The sequence below is a fragment of the Rattus norvegicus genome, chromosome 7 (assembly GCF_021556685.1).
Source record: "Rattus norvegicus strain SHRSP/BbbUtx chromosome 7, alternate assembly SHRSP_T2T, whole genome shotgun sequence".
Taxonomy (NCBI): Eukaryota; Metazoa; Chordata; class Mammalia; order Rodentia; family Muridae; genus Rattus; species Rattus norvegicus.
In genome coordinates, this window is record NC_141540.1 from 135,983,349 (window position 1) to 135,998,573 (window position 15,225).

Genomic DNA, 15,225 nt, shown 5'->3' on the forward strand with positions numbered 1-15,225 from the left:
GATGTGCCCCTCCTCCTATGTGACATCTGGGATGTGCCCCTCCTCCTATGTGACATCTGAGATGTGCCCCTCCTCCTATGTGACATCTGGGATGTGCCCCTCCTCCTATGTGACATCTGGGATGTGCCCCTCCTCCTATGTGACATCTCGGATGTGCCCCTCCTCCTATGTGATATCTGGGATGTGCCCCTCCTCTTATGTGACATCTGGGATGTGCCCCTCCTCCTATGTGACATCTGGGATGTGCCCCTCCTCCTATGTGACATCTGGGATGTGCCCCTCCTCCTATGTGACATCTGGGATGTGCCCCTCCTCCTATGTGGCATCTGGGATGTGCCCCTCCTCCTATGTGACATCTGGGATGTGCCCCTCCTCCTATGTGACATCTGGGATGTGCCCCTCCTCCTATGTGACATCTGGGATGTGCCCCTCCTCCTATGTGACATCTGAGATGTGCCCCTCCTCCTATGTGACATCTGGGATGTGCCCCTCCTCCTATGTGACATCTGGGATGTGCCCCTCCTCCTATGTGACATCAGGGATGTGCCCCTCCTCCTGTGTGACATCTGGGATGTGCCCCTCCTCCTATGTGACATCTGGGATGTGCCCCTCCTCCTGTGTGACATCTGGGATGTGCCCCTCCTCCTATGTGACATCTGGGATGTGCCCCTCCTCCTATGTGACATCTGGGATGTGCCCCTCCTCCTGTGTGACATCTGGGATGTGCCCCTCCTCCTATGTGACATCTGGGATGTGCCCATCCTCCTATGTGACATCTGGAATGCTCCCTTCTCCTATGTGACATCTGGGATGTGCCCCTCCTCCTGTGTGACATCTGGGATGTGCCCCTCCTCCTATGTGACATCTGGGATGTGCCCCTCCTCCTATGTGACGTCTGGGATGTGCCCCTCCTCCTATGTGACATCTGGGATGTGCCCCTCCTCCTATGTGACATCTGGGATGTGCCCCTCCTCCTATGTGACATCTGGGATGTGCCCCTCCTCCTATGTGACATCTGGGATGTGCCCCTCCTCCTATGTGACATCTGGGATGTGCCCCTCCTCCTATGTGACATCTGGGATGTGCCCCTCCTCCTATGTGACATCTGGGATGTGCCCCTCCTCCTGTGTGACATCTGGGATGTGCCCCTCCTCCTGTGTGACATCTGGGATGTGTCCCTCCTCCTGTGTGACATCTGGGATGTGCCCCTCCTCCTATGTGACATCTGGGATGTGCCCCTCCTCCTATGTGACATCTGGGATGTGCCCCTCCTCCTGTGTGACATCTGGGATGTGCCCCTCCTCCTATGTGACATCTGGGATGTGCCCCTCCTCCTATGTGACATCTGGGATGTGCCCCTCCTCCTATGTGACGTCTGGGATGTGCCCCTCCTCCTATGTGACATCTGGGATGTGCCCCTCCTCCTATGTGACATCTGGGATGTGCCCCTCCTCCTATGTGACATCTGGAATGCTCCCTTCTCCAGGCTAGGAATCCTTCTGTTGCTGGCAGTGTTCTGGAAGCCTGGGCCCACCACACAAATCTTTCTTTCTGTGCACGAATGCTGTGTGTAACAAGTATGGCAGACATCATAATATCTAGGTGCCAAGTACCCTTTTAAGCTCTGGAAGGACTGTACTGTGCATCTTAGGCCTATTATCTCACAGACAATTGCCCTATGGAGCTTTAAACACCAAAGAAGAAGCAACATTTCTGAAGTTTTGCTTTGTTTTTCCTCCTGTGCCATGAATTTTGATGGTATAGTGTTGTTATTTTCCTGGCACTCAACTTGCTTTGCCCAGGTTGTAAAATCACCTCGTGGTAGGGGAATGCAACAGTGCTGTTTGTCATTCCACTGAAAATAACCCAAGACCAATGGCTAATTGCTGAGTGTAAATCAGATTGAATTTTCCAGTCCTATAAGATCACACGGTTCTTAGGACAGGGCCCACATCTTTGGTCTCCAATAATCCACATTCACTTTTACTCTGCCACAGGAGCAGCCTTGCACATCACCACTGCTGCCCATTCTCCTGGGCCCCTACATCTTCTTTTATACTGACCTTCACAGGATTCTCCACCTGGCGCAAACATCCCATTGTCATGGTAGCCATCTCTGCACTCACAGTGGTACCACCCAGGCAGGTTAATGCAGTTGGCACGGCTGTCACACTGAACAAAGCCCTCAGAGCACTCATCAATGTCTGTTGAACAAAGGAAACAAAAGGAGGGTTTTATACAGTTGCGTTACTCTTTTAAAGAATGTTCTATTCTAGAACATTCTGCTATAAGGCTACTATAACTCTTAATGCCAGAAAGCCTTGAAACTGAGAAAGTATAAAATCAACATGGTCACTTAGTAGTCAAAAGCTATGCATAAAGAATGCAGTGATATTTGATAGTAACCAGAGAAACATCTACAAGGCGGCTTCTCTATTAGAATTGTTTCAACTGCGAGGTAAAAACCATCTGTGGTGGTCTGTGAGTTTCACCAAATGTTCCCAGCCAAGCTTGACATATCCTAGGATGGCGGGGTTTCAGTCCTCTCTGATTAAGAGTGTGTGTGTGTGATTTTCTTCAGTCACCTTCAGGTGATACGCAGCACTTCCGGTTGGTACGCTGCACTTCCGGTTGGTACGCTGCACTTCCGGTTGGTACGCTGCACTTCTGGGCAGAGCTTTTATGGTACCGTGGGTGACACACATGTACCCTTCTACATCCATGCCACAAGAACTAGCAATTTCCAGGGGCCCAGAAACCAACCTGAATCCACAGAGGAGTAAGGCAGGGTGTATGCTACATTACTGGGAATGAGCAGATACTGGGAGCAAGAAAATGTCTTTTGTTGCTATAAGCCACTGGGATTTTACGTTTTTAAAATCACTTCTATTGGGGCTGGGGATTTAGCTCAGTGGTAGAGCGCTTACCTAGGAAGCGCAAGGCCCTGGGTTCGGTCCCCAGCTCCGAAAAAAAGAACCAAAAAAAAAAAATCACTTCTATTAGGTATAAGCTACTCTGACTAAATACACAACTCATTTTCAGTAGATACAACAACAGCGCCATGAATCATGTTTTCAAGAATGTGTGTCGGTTTTACCCATGTATTACTTCAAACTGAAAAAAAGGATAAAGGAAAAAAAATCATGCCGTACTACGAATAGTATGTTGAACTCATGAAAATAGAGTCAAATGTAAGTTATGAGATCTAACTTAAATTCACATGTGTGTTCCTTCAAACAAGGAGACTTAAGGCGGAAACGGGCACAAACGTAGCTTGGGTGATTTCTTTTCTTTTTCTTTTTCTTTTTTTTTCTCTTTAAGCTTGGGTGATTTCTATCTCAGGTATATTTTCTTCATTTATATTTCAAATGTTATCCCCTTTCCAGGTTTCCCCTCTGGAAACCCCCTATCCTCTCTCCCTCCCCCTTCTTCTATGAGGGTGCTCCCCCACCCATTCACCCACTCCTTCCCACTCCCCTCCATGGCATTGACCTACACTGGGGCATCGAGCCTTCATAGGACCAAGGGCCTCTCCTCCCATTGATGCCTGACAAGACCATCCTCTGCTACATATGCGGCTGGAGCCTGGGCTGCTCCATGTGTACTCTTCAGTTGGTGGTTTGGTCCCTACAATCCTATGACTCCTGGGTTTCCTCCTTTGCTTGTAGTGAGGGAAGTGATCCCTGGGGCTGCTATACAAAATACTCCTACTTCCTCATTGCTTCCTTATTTTCTGACTCTGCTGCCTTGACTGGGATCTAGCTAGATGATCTGATCTAACAGCCCTACCTTACTGTGGCTGCCGAGAGTATCCACAAGTACCAACCACCTACATCTTGGTAGCCTCAAGCTACCAGGCTGCCAATCTTCCTATGTGCCTCCTTGGTTTGTGGCACGTGGTGCTTACAGCATGTGATAAGGCATAAGGGTACTCTCCTGCTGAAGGAAGGCTGACTGATTTTCCAAGGCCTTTCTCTCTGTCTACTCTGATTAGCAGAATGTTCGCCTATTTCAGTCTCAGTAGTGACAAATTCACAGATTCCTATGCTAGTCTTGTTACTTTGGGCTTTGGCAGTGCGGCTAAACCCAGGGCCTTTGCCGTCCTCGGTAAGTGCTCTGCTGCTGGGATGCATCTTCTGCTTCTCTCTTGCTCTGTTTAAGTATTACTCTTTTATTGTGCTCATTTAAAATGTATTTATTTATTGGGCTCATGCCTCAGATCCCTGACTAGCTGGGACTATGTGACATAGCCCAGGCTGGCTTTAAACTCACAATTTTCCTGCCTCTGTCTTTTTGTGTTAGGAGTCAGTAGGACAGCACCGTGCCTAGCTCTGCTATTCAACTTTGAAAGGGATAAAGTTGCGGACACATGTATAAATACCTTTTAACAATCAGAGCACTCTAACTCCTTTGCTTCTTGGTAAGAGTTCCTTCAGTGAAACTAAACATAAAACATCCTCTCAGGTGAATGAGGTGCTGGACCAACAGTAGAAATTTCCTACTATGTTAATATTTTAGCATTGTTTATAATATAACGTGTTTGTCTCTGTGGTTCCTTTATCCTAGAATCAGTTGCTGCCGCCAATAATTCCCACCAGTCAAATAAAGGTTGCTAGCCAAATGAGCTAACAGTTGCCTTCCTGCCCGGCAGCCATCTAGGCCTGTAGGTTCTGGAAAAGCCTCTGTACTTCAGGGCCCCACCAGCTGGGGAACTTCTGATTACAAAGGAGTCTCGCTGCTTGCACTCACTCCAGCTTTAACTGCCTTTTCTTCTAACAGAGACAATGTGGGGAGTTGGGCTGCTTCTTATGGGCACAGAAAAAGAAAGGAGGCTGAGAATTAAGCTTCAGAAGCAATGCTCATTTGAAGATGGTGGCTGGGGCAGGGTGGGTATTTAGAGTCTTTAATTCTGGGAAGGCTGAACTCTTGGAAATGGTCATTGTCCAAAGCTCTGGCTAAAGCAGTCCTTCTGCAACTCTCCTGCCTATGCAGTCTTCCAGGCCATCCTTTCTCCCTGCCTTATGTGACTGAAAGGTCTGTTCACCCTGGGAGAGGAGATGGGTATGTATCTCCACGTCTTTCCTCTCATCACCCATTTTCCAGTCGCCATGCCTCCTCACTTCCCTCTGTTTACAACATGTGCCCACAGCACACTGCCCGCATCTGCAGGCATACTCTTTGAGTCTTTGACATTTAATAGAAATGCCACTGAGTACACTTCTTCCTACTCTGAAGACTGCAGATAAAATCATAGGCCACTGTGGTGTGTTGTCATATACAGCTTGAGCATTATTTTCTTGTTAAATCATTGTTATACAGCTCTTTAGAGGATGACCCATTTATTAATTTAATTCAATATTAATTACTTACTTAATACCTGTTGTATGGTAACTAAGGACTGGAGAATAAAATGGATATACAAGACACATGTGATTTCTGCTATCATCTATATAAATTACATTTACAAAACCAAATTTATGAAAATATGAATGTACAGCCACATAGAGCGCGTTCTCCCAGAGTGCTATGTATCTGTCACCGTCGATGTGGTTTATGGGTAGCAGAGCGCAAATACTTCATTTTAATGGCTATGCACTTATTTTCTCAATTATTTCCATTTACGGCAAAGGATAATCATAAAAACGGAGGTGAACTAGAACTTAAAGCTAAAAAACGAGAGGAATTAAAGGAACAGCCTCAGGTAAATGTTCATATATATGTTATAAGAATATGAAAAAATTAAGAAGTTTGAACACACCAGTACTGAGCAGGAAACGCTCACTCACATTTCAAGGAGGCTTTGCACAGTAATTTCTTATGTAACAAAGCATTCTGCTTTATCTAAAATGTGACTGATTTATAACCATATGCTGTGACTCAGTTCAGAGTTTGGAAGGGAAACCAGCTGTACAATTCATGTAACAATATTTTATAATCTTATTACCCTGCTAAAAAATAATAGGTATCTGTTATATAGAATATTCATTAGAGAATTGTGAAATCTATCCAATTATCAAATGCCCATATATGCCGAATGTTCCATTGTTGCCATTATGTGGTGAGAAGAGTCACTCTCTTAGCATTTTCTACAATGCAGAATACTGTCGGTAATTTGAATGCCCCACTGTAAGGTCAAGACCCAATGACAGGCATTCGCCCTTTTGTGGACGAATGGTTTCTCACGGTGCGGATTGGCAAGCGTGACTCCATCCATTCATGCGTCAACCTTTTGTATTACTAGTTTTGTACTCTATTCAGCAAACGTGGGGTTCTGGGTGCTTCCTGTGGACATACAGACACGTTTATTGATGGGTCATTCTGTTCCATTTTGAACATTCTGGGGGACTTACATTCTGTTTTGCACAATGGCAACAGGACACCCCTGCCAATGGTGTACAACGTGCTCTCTTCCTTCTACACCTTCACCCACACTTAACTTTACATGAGTGACATATACAACGAATACCAAAGCTGGGAGACACAAACGGTATTCTGGTTGCTGTAAGAACTACCAGGCTTCCTGGGGTGGCAGCTGAGTTGGAAGACGCTTGCCAGACATGTGTGAAGCTGACTTGAGTTGAGGACATTGGTGGCAAACACTTGCGAGTGGAGCACTCAGGCTTTAGATGTAGGGGCATCCAAAGTTCGGGCCATCCTTATCTACACAGTGAGTTCAAGCCTGGGTGAACTAGGTTCAAGCCCTATCTCATTTAAAGAGCTAAGGAACGTTTTTAAATAAGCTGTGAGATGAACTAAAGCAGGCAGAATGTTAGTGAGCTGTAAAAACGCCCAGGATTTGGCCTTATACTTTTCATTTTGTACTGTACAGGTATAGTATAGAAAACACTAAACGTAAATCTTACAGAGATCTGTTGCTCCACTTGCATTCTGTGTAAGGAACTGGTTCCCCGATTCGCCAGGGACAGTTAAAACTTTCTCACATCTGCATTTAGAACATCATGTAGTGAGAGTATTGCCAAGCTACCCCGAGACATGTAGACTGTAAAATTTTAAAAAAAATGTTTAGCCGCTTAAAAAGAATTATGAGTAACAGTCACGCTCCAGAGAGTGAAGCATGCTTAGACAGTAAAAATAGAAGGTGACACTGAGGACTGATTGTCCCCGAAAGCACAGCTATGTTAAAACAGTCATTAAAAACGCGTCAACAAGTGGAAACTTCGAGGCACCATGTGACGGCGACTTGCTCCTTCTCCTTCAGGTTTGCAGATGACACTAGAGTTCCCACAGTGCCTCCCACCACGGGCTCCAGAGGCATCCAGTTGAAAATGACGTATGTCACTGCAACTCAAGGGTCCTTTCAGAAAGTGACAAATCTGTTCATTATAAAATCCAAGGTTGGTGTAGAGTCGGGCATCTGAGTGATATACACTCCCTGCTCTGTTTCTTACAGCAGATATTCTGCTCTAGCACCGAACTCTGAGTGAAACTCTTAGTATGTAGGAAGGTCTGCTCCTAAGTGGGCCCAGTCTATACTTTCCGTCTGGTCACCCCTTTGAAATCATCCTTGAGAATTCCAATGATAAATATTATCCTTACATCATTTCCACTCCACCCTCTCCCTAATCCAACTCCTGAAATATGTGTGCTCCACAGACTAGTGTGTCGTTCATGTGCAGGGACCACGCAGATCTATGTCTTCCTATTAGGCACATGGCTGCTGCACAGAACAGCACCCCTCTTCCTTTGAAACTAAAAGAAGACGGATGAGCTGGTGCTCTTGTATCTATACACAGAAAGCAGGAATGAAAGGCAATTGCATTTGGTGCTGTTTTCAGTGTCAGGGTCAAGGCCACATAGCGAGGGTATTATTGTCTTTTCTGCTACTTATTGTCAAGAGAAAGATGGCATCACGTCACATAAAGTAGTACTTGTGCTATTTATATCGCAAACTTGTGCCCTGGCAATTAAATTACATTGATAAACAGCAGGCAATTAAGGATCCTCAAAACAATTAGTCAAGTCCTGATTACTCACGTGGGGCGATTTGCTTTCTAGATGATCCGCAGCTTTTAAAACCACAAGGTCATTCCTCTCTGTCTTTGCTGAGTTTCTGGGAGTCTGTTTTCAAAATTTAGGTGAGAATGCAAAAAAAGTAGTGTCTACAATGTCTTATTTGAAAGGCTGGTTCTCATTTAGTTTTTGAAGTTTCTTAAATTCAAACACATGTAAATAGATTGTAGACGCTAGAGAATCCTGATACAAGTGAAAGAGCATCACAGATTTATAGACCGTTCATGATCATTAATCAATGTATTAAAACGCCAGGTGCAACCTCATCGCATTCTTTCTTCCTTCCAACCACACCCAGATGAGGGATTCTTATTCTTGTGTGAAGACAGGGGGTAACTGCAGCAGGCACATTACCAAGGTTATCCCATAGACACAGCCCCTCAGGCTGTCTCAGAGTTCTTGTCTTTAAGACATCAGCCGAGAAGAAACAGCCTATGAGTTGGAATATCTTTTATTTTCATTCTTCTCATTTCTTGAGACTATAGTATATTTGCATGTTGCAAAAAGAGGTTTCCTTAATGGTGCCTCCACTTCTCTGTGGACACAAGGACAAATACTTAGGCTGTACCAGAGACCCCCAAGATCCAGGACTTCTCAGCCCTGGGTAGTTGGTCAGGTTTCTAGAACCACGTGTAGCTTTCCTCTAGGTGAGCAGGGTCTTCGGGCCAATTAGACAGTTGTTGGTTACTGCCACGGTGTGTGTGTGCCAGTACTGCACTCTGTTACCGTGTCATGCTGGCCACTGTTGCGGTTCGTAGGCATCATAGCTGCATAGGATTACTGGGTTGCTTCCCTCCTTCAGAAGCTTGCATGGCACTTTCTGGTACCATGAAAACTCAGGAAGGATGCTGAAGGTCATGGGCTTTTCTGGCTCTTGTGTCTGAAGTGCAGGTACTGTGGAGCATTCTGGCCTTTTAGCTTGTGAGCTCTGTGATTTTGTTTATGTTATTAAGAACTGTCAGAGTCATTGGGTTTTGAGGGACACTCTCTTCCCTTCACAGCCAGCTGTTACCATGTAAGACCCTTACACAAGGACTAGCATCTCGTGATAGGGATTTGACATATGCACCCCTCCCCCGAGAACACCTGCAGCTTCACATCCATAGGCTATTTTTCATTATCTGAGGAGGTGAACACTTAGGGGAAATAGTAGCAATGGGGTCACAGAAACAGCTTCTGGAATGAGCGTCTCCAGGGAGTGCAGTGTTGGGGTCAGGTTAACCAGGCTCTCATTCCAGATAATTGGGGAAACTCAGAAAAAGACCTGGAAAATAAACTTTTCTTCTTTTACACTTTTATCCCATTATCCTCCTGTAGCCTCTTATCCACCTGTTAACTGGTGTGCTTGTATACCAAGGGGCGCATCTTGCAGGGTCTTCCTGGACAGCAAAGGCTGTTGTCTGTGATCTTCTGACTCATTCTTCCTGCCATGGGTCTTTATCACATCCTTTGAGAGCCTTAGTTTCATTTTTGTTCATTTGTTTGTTTTTGAGATGGGGAGGGCCTAGTCCTGCACGGATATTCCACTGACTAAGTTTATACTACATGAATTCTGGAGAACACACCTATAGTTTTCTGTTTCTAAAAATACCCTGACTTTGGGATTTTTGGATTTGCACTTAATTTTACAAATCAGTGTATTGACTTCTCACTAACAAGACAAAATAAAGAAAGAAGCAGGTAACCCTGCATTGATTCAATATACTGATCATTGAACATTCAACAACTTACAGGACCGAGTTCTAAAGTCTATGTGTGCATTCCTTTTTCTCTAATATCTTCCTATTTTACTCATGTCTGGATATTTATCTGTGTCTTGCATATCTTAGTCTTGGAAAGGAGCTCTCTAACTATTAGTATTTGTCTCTGAATAACTTCTGTATGGGCAGAAGCCATGTTTCTATTATTTTTCCTTAGCCTCGGCACCGAGTGAAGAACGGGACAGAGGGTTAGAGAGAGGTGAGAGTTTGTCAGGGAACACGAGATCAGTCTGCCTGTAATGTCTGTGACCGTGTTGCCCACCTGTACCATGCCTGACACATGCAATGTCAAATGGAAGCCAAGGTAGAGTGGTTGGCATGGCAGTGAAACCTCCAGGGAAATGACAAGGTGGTGGCGCTCACACTTGTCAAGAATTAGCTCTGTTACTGGATGCCAGCTGTGATGACACCGTGTTAACTTAACACATGTGCTATATACGCTCATACTTTAAAAGTGCATCGGAACTTGAAATGATGAAAATGCAAGTTAAAAGCACTTTTTAATGTCTTGGTCTTTCTTCTTACCCTTATACGTGCTCGGCTGAAGGGAGAAAAGGAAACTAAAGACGCAAAGGGAAAGACAAACACGGAAACACAGTAGAGAAAGAAATGCTTTGTTGTTGAAAACAAAAGGCAGATGACGAGACAGGGCAGATGAAGGAAGAGTCTGGCATGGTGTGCAATAGCAGGGTGTACACACGGCGGCCATGACAACCTTGTTCTGAGGAGGCTGAGGTAGCATGGAGAGCTGAGATGGGACAGGTAGCTGCACTTACTGGGGTGAACCAAGAAAACTGATTCTCTGAGGATGTTGGCCCATTCCCTAGAGCACCTTGGAGGCCAGGACAGGAGGACCATAAGTTTGAAGCCAGCCTGGGCACAAAGAGACCCCTAGTCTCAAAGAGATGAAAAGGAAAACATCTGTAATTGAGTAATCAACCTTCTTACCTCCTCCTGCCTTGGGCAAAGTGCTAAAAGAAAGCAGTTACTCTTAGAGACAGAGTGCACGGTTTCCTGTAAAGATCTGGGAAAGAGACGCTCCCAAGGCTTGTGTAGAGGTTACTGTCATTTGGAACAGAGGCCATGGTGGCACTGCAGTGTTTAAGGGTTCATAATGTACAGTGGTTCCCCTTCAGCTTTACGCAGCTGGCTCTCCTATCCATGACCCCCATTAGGAATTTTGTCCATCTACTCTTACACATCTGTGTGAAGTCACGGAGCAATAGACATTTGATAAAACCTGCAAAAATGGAAGGAAGAGTCAAAGCGGTCAGAAATCTGATATGGAAGGAAAGAGATGATGAATTCACGAAGCATCGCCCAACATATTTCTAAATTATAATCTACAGGATAAGGACAAAGGAATGATTCTGATACTAAAGATTATTTCTTGAAAATTATATAAAAGTAACAAATTTTTAAAATGCAAAATACACAGCTGGAGAAGGAAGGAAGAAGTATACAGAGAGCAGATGAGAAAATACAGGAGAGAAGAAGTGAAGATCTAAGGGCCAGCTTCTGCTTACTCAGAGATTTCATGCTGACAGCTGTAACCTGTAAGCAGTTGCCTAGAGCTAACTGCATGCTATACAACACCGTGTGCGATTTGTCTGTGTTTACTCAGGGTGGATTATGTTCCAGCCAGGAAGAAGTGCTATTGCTCTCCTCACTCTGAAGGAAGAACACAGACAGGAGAGTTTAAGTAATTCTTTCCACACCTTCTGAGAGGTGTCTTAGAATCTTACTGCTGTGGAGAGACACCATGGCCAAGGCAACTCTTGAAATGGACAGCATTTAATTGGGCTTGGCTTACAGGTTTAGAGGTTCAGTTCATTACCGTCAAGGTGGGGACATGGTTGTGTCCAGGCAGATGTGGGACTGGAGGAGCTGAGAGTTCTACATCTTCATCCAAAGGCTGACAGAAGACTGGCTTCCAGGCAGCTAGAACAAGGGTCTTAAAGCCCACACACACAGTGACACACCTTCTCTAGCAAGGACACTCCTACCCCAACAAGGCCACACCTCCTAATAGTGTCACTCCCTGGGCCAAGCCTATTCAGACCAGCACAAGAAGCAAAGTTGAAATGTGAGCTCACTCACCCTGCATCCATCTCTGCTCCACAGGAGGCCACCTTACAATGAAAGATCTAAATACACAGACGCCAAAAGTGGAATAAAATCTAAGTCTATTATCTTCCAGAAGAAAAAGAATAGATTATATGTAAAAGAATAAAAAGGATAAGAATGGAACTGTTACCAGCTTTCTCACCCACAGGGCTGTACGCCTTGCACTAGAACTCTGCAGTAAGCATAGCTGTCAAACACCTTCGAATGCAGAAAGAACAAATATAACTCCCTTGGCTGACCATACCCTGTGCACTGTGTAAAAAGTACCTCACTGATAGTGACCTGTTAGCACTCTCCTTATGGAAAGGATTCTGTGTGTCTTCCACTAGGCATGCTCTGTTTCTACAGCACCCTGTGTTGGGCATGAGCATCAGTGTCAATTTCTTCTAGAGCTAAGACGGGCACACTCAAAGTACAGGCACACTTAAAGACTTTATAAGAACATGTATGCGAGGCATTTGCTAGTCTACAATGGTAAGAGGATTCCTCTTAAGCAGGAACAAAAAGCCTTAATCCCTGTGCTTGCTAAAACTGTGTTCTAATAGCAAGGATCAGTTGGGCCACTTCCCGATCCCTTCCAGGAGAGGAGATGAGCTCATTTTCTGTGACCATCAATAGGAACGAGAGGGCTGGAGTACTTCTGTACACCAGCACTATGTGAGCTTCTAATTATTAATATAGCAGCGAAAAGGGCTCTGTGCATTCGATGTGCTCACTGGCAGTTCAGGAAAATGACTGGCATGCTAGGGGTGGCGTGATGACAGCCCAAATCGCTATTCTGTATTTATTTGCAAACTGACAGACAAATCTATATCAGCAGACATACTGCGTGAGTGAGATGGGCTCCCTGTAAACAGAAATGCAGTGTTGCAGTCTCCATACATCTGACTAAGATGTACAAGAGAGCTTTAAAGTGGGTCCTAGCCATGGAACCTACTGATGAATGGCTTATGCTGGCTTGGAGAAAGTGCCATATACCTGTCTATTTCTAGACCACTTTATTACAATAACGGCTTGCAGCGAGGCTGAGGCACGATTAACTTGATACAGGGTTTTCCACAGCAATCAGAACACTGTGTCTCTTCCACATAGACAACTGAAGGGAAAACGTCGAAAAGAGCGCCACTGAGCCAAACATTAGCTCCTTCCGGCTACAGTTAAGTGCAGTCCCTATAGGTTTCTTAAAGGCACACTGCTCCTAAATGCTGTTCTCAAAGCTTGTAACCAGGCAGAGTGATGACAACTGTCTGGTTGTCTGATTACATTAATGGGGGGGGGTCACTTAATCAAATGACTAAGTATAGGATTTATGTCCACTTCAACAACGTAATTCTTCAGGATCAACCCGATCAAGCTGTGCAAACCAATTTCATTGCTTAGGCAGCCCAAATGCTAGATCAATGGGCTTTTACCTCTTAGTATTTGGTCTCACAGCTTAAATCAGTATCTGGCTAGTGTATCTTTTGGAAAAAAAAGAAAAAAGGAAATCCTTTGGTTAGCACGTCGGTGATTACCTGATGCCAGAAAAGGAAGAGGGAAAGTGTCTGACGGTTGCATAGCTGTTAACTGCTAGGTACTTTTATCTACCTTTTGCATCTAATTCACAGTTATTATCTAGATATATCTTTATATTTCTTTATATATTTTTCATATATAAACGTAGATATTATTATGATTTATCATTTAATAGGTATATTAAATCAGGTGTATACATTTATGCATGCATCTTTAACTTCAGTTTTATATTCTGATAGAAGATAATACACAGAAGGAGCCAAATAGAAGCAACCTGCTGCCACAGTGTTACAGTCTGATGTGGCAGAGGCTGTTTCTGTGGACTCTGCCCTGCTCAGAGATATAGACACTGTCCTCCTTCAGAGCTTCAGTAAGGAGGCTGAAGCATTTGGAAGTCTGTTTATCCACCCTACCTTTCTTTCTCCTTATTAAGCCATTAACCTCCAGGGAATGAAGAAATCATGAGGCTGCAATTAAACAACCTATGATACCCGTATAAAGAAAAACGCTGTATTCCTCAAAGGGCAATTTTGGAAATTCCAAATGACATAAAAACATTCTTGAAATAATTATCTTAAAATCAGGATGGAAACGATGAATAGAATATTATTCCTCTATGTAAATAAGTAGTTACTCATGAATAAGCAGTTCATTCAATCAGTACCATTACATTCAATTATATCTTATTTTGTATATTTTTCTTCATTTTATAAATTTTCTAAAATTAAATACATATTGCTTATAATTTAAAAAGATTTACACAAAGTGTTAGAATTTATGAATAAAGTCAGCGTGATTTGAAGAGTGGGTTCTGTGTAACTGTGCATGATTCTCAGGCAGCCATTGCTGCCTCTTTACATGGGCCACAAACCCCAGCTGAAGCCCTTCCATTCCTTGCACAGGATGCTCCCTTTTTAGGAAACATGCAGCCCCTTCTCCTCAATGCAACTCAAGGCTCTGGCCATGTCCTCAGATCCAGTATGTCACCTCAGGTCTTCCGGGCCCCAGCTCTGAGGTGCACTGTGGAACTACCAGCCTGTTGAGTGTCTCTGGCCTCACAGCAGCTGCATGTGGGGCATCGGAAGTTTTAGATCCTGTACTGCTCAGATCTGAGATCCTGTGCTGCAGGGACAAACCCTTGTGCAAAGCAGGTTCCGTTTTGTTTGTACTCTGATGAACTCTCCCTCAACACTCTGAGCTGGGCCACCAGCAAGAGGACTTTGAGCCTCCAAACAGAAATTCCATTGCAAACGAAGTCTTGACAAAAGGCACTCATTATGCAACTGTCTTTATTCTTAGGAAGCAACTCTGCCTGGATCTAAAAATATGGCAGCAATGTTCACCTTTCAAACCTGGGCAGGCAGCAATAAGCATAAAATAAAAAGACCCCTCACTTCCCTGCCCCTGGCCACCTGAGGCAATCGACAGATGTCATGAGAGCTGGACAGCTAGCCCTGCCCCTCACCAATTGTAGCACTAAGGAGGATGGGCCCTGCACCTTGCCTGGGCAACACAGGCCTGAGGAGAGCAGGCCTGTGCCTTCACTGGTCATCTCAGTGGAGCTGGCTCTGGTGACTTGGCTATGGAGGAGCTGACCTTAATGGCATGAGATTAGGAGAGCTGACCCTGCATCCTGAAGATGGGTGGCTTTGGGTGGCCTTTCTGGAGCAGAGCTGGAGAGCTTGCCCTGGTGGCAGTTATAGATGGGCCAGTGGGCTGACCAGCTCAGCTGCCACTCAGGCCCAGATCCAGGGCTTTGAGTTGGCCCACACAAAATCTGCATCCACAGTGA

General features: G+C 44.7%; 1 protein-coding gene across 2 annotated transcripts in view; it reads right to left on the minus strand.

The window, feature by feature from the left end:
• The window catches only part of Nell2 (neural EGFL like 2), a 319,573-nt gene that overhangs the window by 21,263 nt on the left and 283,085 nt on the right, over positions 1 to 15,225 (minus strand). For both annotated transcript variants that reach the window (NM_031070.3, XM_087559210.1), the window contains 1 exon segment: positions 2,064 to 2,204. In NM_031070.3, coding sequence (NP_112332.2) covers positions 2,064 to 2,204 — 141 coding nt within the window.